The 3,324-nt window shown below is 49.1% G+C and overlaps 1 protein-coding gene across 1 annotated transcript; it reads right to left on the reverse strand.

Moving 5' to 3' along the window:
- Window positions 1–243: 243 nt before the first annotated feature.
- Window positions 244–1,847, reverse strand: LOC119358920 (F-box protein At5g18160-like). Its single transcript, XM_037625306.1, has 2 exons — window positions 1,784–1,847; window positions 244–1,707 (listed from the first exon to the last, which is right to left on the reverse strand). The coding sequence occupies exon 2, from the start codon at window positions 1,662–1,664 to the stop codon at window positions 438–440; it is 1,227 nt and encodes a 408-aa protein (XP_037481203.1). The 5' UTR covers window positions 1,665–1,707; window positions 1,784–1,847; the 3' UTR covers window positions 244–437.
- Window positions 1,848–3,324: the final 1,477 nt, after the last annotated feature.

The following is a 3,324-nucleotide window of genomic DNA, read 5'->3' on the forward strand; positions in this document are numbered from 1 at the left end:
TATTCACTCAAAATAAGACTGAAAGAAAGCACGATGACATGTGTACCAACACCTGTTTTGTCATAAAGAAAGCAGGATGTCTAGCCATTGCTGTACTGATTCTGTAGTGTCATTCCAGATAATATCTTAGGAGCAACTATCTGTTCCTAATTGCAACCATGCCTCTCTTGGTTCTAAAAAAATGCAAACTGGAAGTAAACGAGGGGTATAAAATATACTAGTCATATAGCAAAGATTCTCCATAGTTTGGAACTTAAACATGATGCTAAAGGCAAGATAATAGACACCAGAGGTGCTCTGCTACCATCCAAATTGTTCAGTTCTACAAGCAGCACTAAAAAGACCAACTAAGAACAAAAGACAAGGCTCGTACAGAATAGATGGTCCATTGGCAAAGCAAACCAGCAGTGTAGAACATCGAGATTAAGCACTGCATCCTACAGTCCTACGAAAAATGGAGGCTCCTGATTTTCACTATCTTCTTCTCTCATCTCATGGGACAGTGGAAGGGGAATAACGCTCCCCTGGAGGTAATGCTTGGTAACCCACAAGTCGATTTCTTGGTCATCTTTGCTCTTCACATATCCTAAGAACTTGCCATCTATGTCAAAATGCAACACACGCCTACAAGTGAACTGGACCAGCAGCACACCCTCATTGAGAGCAGCCATCCTAGGGCTCATTATCACCTCTGGATAAACAAGCGCTGATGGATCCACCCCAGTCAAATTAATCCGATGCTTGAAAGACCAGGTCTTAACATCATAGTCCTGTAACACCCAGACATCTACGGTGCGTTTGTCACTGCTGATGCTGCACAAAGCAAGAGTGTCATTCATCTCCAGCAATGACTCCTGTAAGCAGTTGGACAATCCGGCAGGACGAGACATCAACCGAAATGTTTCAGCTGATGTGTTGAACACCATTATGTAGTCGGCATCCCAGCCGTGGTATCTTCTAAGTCTCCAGTGCAGGCCCCCACGGTGGTGGACTGGTGGATACTGGGACGAACCAGGCAGACCCCTGCGTAAAGCCAGCTCCAAGGAATGCGACGAGGATGTTGGTTGTGGGATGCATCCTTGTCTGATGCATCTTGTATTATCGCATCCCACCGCTATGACGTAGTAGAAAGTTCTGTAATTTGCGTCGTATGGATTGTAGATTTTCGTCGGCCTAGAGATCCATAGCACTCGGAATTCTCCTCCGGATGGTTGGTGCCGGTAGAAGCCAACAATCTGGTGGTCAAAACCCCGTTGGGCCTGAGGCTTCGCTAGGGGAGCACACTTACGGGTGACCGGATTGCAGATGAACTTATCCGCCATGGATCCATGGGAGACGATGAGGAGGCCATCACACGCGGCCTCGAGTTCACCGTAGTCGCAGGTCTGGACGACAGGGCAGAGCTTTTGCTGGCCTGCGCCGGCATCAAACGAAAACAGGAGGCAGGTTTTGTGCAGCTCGACGACGAGGCTGAGGATCGGGAGAAAGGGCTGGTGGCGGTGGTTTTCCAGCATGAACTTGTCGGTGGAGGTGGCGTTGTGCCACCACCTGCGGACGGCGCGGCAGCGGAGGATGTCCTTGGGCGGCAAACGGATGAGAATCTCTTCCACAACGATCCACTCGGGGAGGTCGTCCAGGACGGTCGCGCCTCCGCTGTCTGGCATGGTGACTGGTCGCCGGTGCTCCGTCAGATCAGATTCCAGTGAACTGTAAGAATAAAAAGGGGAAACGTAAGGATGGCGCGTGACGGATCTCTGGCGCACGGAGAGGCGAGAAGGTTTACTTGGGGCGGGGCGGACGATGGCGGGCTATGGCAGCATTGCGAACCCCCTGCGGCGGCGGTGCTGATTTCCAGCGACTCTGAACACAAAGACAAGAACGATTTGAGGGAAAACAAATCGATAGATGGAGACGAAAATGAATCAGAACGCGGCGGGCAGCGTGCTCCGAGATCACCTCGCACGGCCGGTTTGGGCAGCGAATCTGTTTACCGGCGTCGGGGAAGAGGGCACCCCGGCGAGATATCACGGTGTTCCAGCGGGATATGTTAGGAATTTGAGGGGGGCGGCGGTGATAGGGTTTGGGTGTCCCTTGTTCGGTTGTTCCCGTCTGGCCCTTTTTCACACTGAATAATGAAATAAGCTTTTAAAGAATCAAATAATGCGAAAGTGCCCTTCTACACCTGAGCTCAAATGAGTTCGGGATGAACAGTAACTTAAAAGCATTTAAAAATGTTCAAGAAAATCTGAATTTTTTATTGGCAAACTTTGACAAATGTTCAAAAAGTTTGCAAATTTTCATCACGAAATCACATTTGTGAAAGTCGTGGCAAAAAAAACAAAATCAGTGCTACAAAATGCTTTCGAAAGTAGCATTTTCGGAGTATTGATTTTGTTTTTTTGCCCGACTTTCATAAATGTGATTTCGCGATGAAATTGTGCAACCTCTTAGAATATTTGTCAAAGTTTGCCGGAAAAAATCAGGTTTTTTTACATTTTTAAAATGTTTTTCGATTTTACTATTCACCCAGCTCAAATGAGCTCAGGCACAAAAACTTCACGTCCCAAATAATGCAGCTACAACCTACAAGTACCTAATGCACGGCATTGTGTAAGAAAACCCCGATTTGAGGGGTGGATCGTTCACCTCTCCACCTATTGGATCGCGGACCACATGGTTGTTTGATCGACCCGTCGTCATCCTCCCACTCATTCCCCTCACAAAAATAAGCCGCTTGCTCCTTGGGAGTGAGAGTCGACGTCGATCTACCTCCTCACGGCACTGCACGTATTTTGTCGCCCACCCTGTCTTCCACCACTCATGCTTCATCACTGCTTGTCGGGTCGTCTTGCAGCCTGGACATCTTCCATGGGTCCATGGGAGACGATGAGGAGACCGTCGCACGCGGCCTGGAGTTTACGGTAGTCGTAGGTCCGGATGACAGGGCAGAGCTTTTGCTGGCCTGCGCCGGCGTCAAAGGTGTTGGAGAAACAACAACTGCATTCACAGGAGGGCCAAAGGCCAATACATATACATGTGTGTGGTAAAGTGCAAGAGACCCCTTATACAATGGGGATAAACCGAAAAGGGGTATACATATCTAACACCCCCCCCCCCTCAAACTCATGGTGGATCGACAACACTGAGTTTGGAGAGAAGAAAACTATGCTGCGCTCGAGTCTGTGCCTTCGTGAAGAAGTCCGCCAACTGTAACTCAGAGGGCACATAGTGAAGAGCGAGAGTCTGATCCTGCACAGCAGCACGCACAAAATGGGCATCCACACCGATGTGCTTGGTGAGCTCATGCTTCACCGGGTCACGCGC

The sequence above is a fragment of the Triticum dicoccoides genome, chromosome 2A, assembly GCF_002162155.2.
Source record: "Triticum dicoccoides isolate Atlit2015 ecotype Zavitan chromosome 2A, WEW_v2.0, whole genome shotgun sequence".
Classification (NCBI taxonomy): Eukaryota; Viridiplantae; Streptophyta; class Magnoliopsida; order Poales; family Poaceae; genus Triticum; species Triticum dicoccoides.

What these genes read in the sequence shown, in the direction of transcription:
- LOC119358920 (XM_037625306.1), bottom strand. Translation starts at nt 1,664, where the DNA reads ATGCCAGACAGCGGAGGCGCGACCGTCCTGGACGACCTCCCCGAGTGG.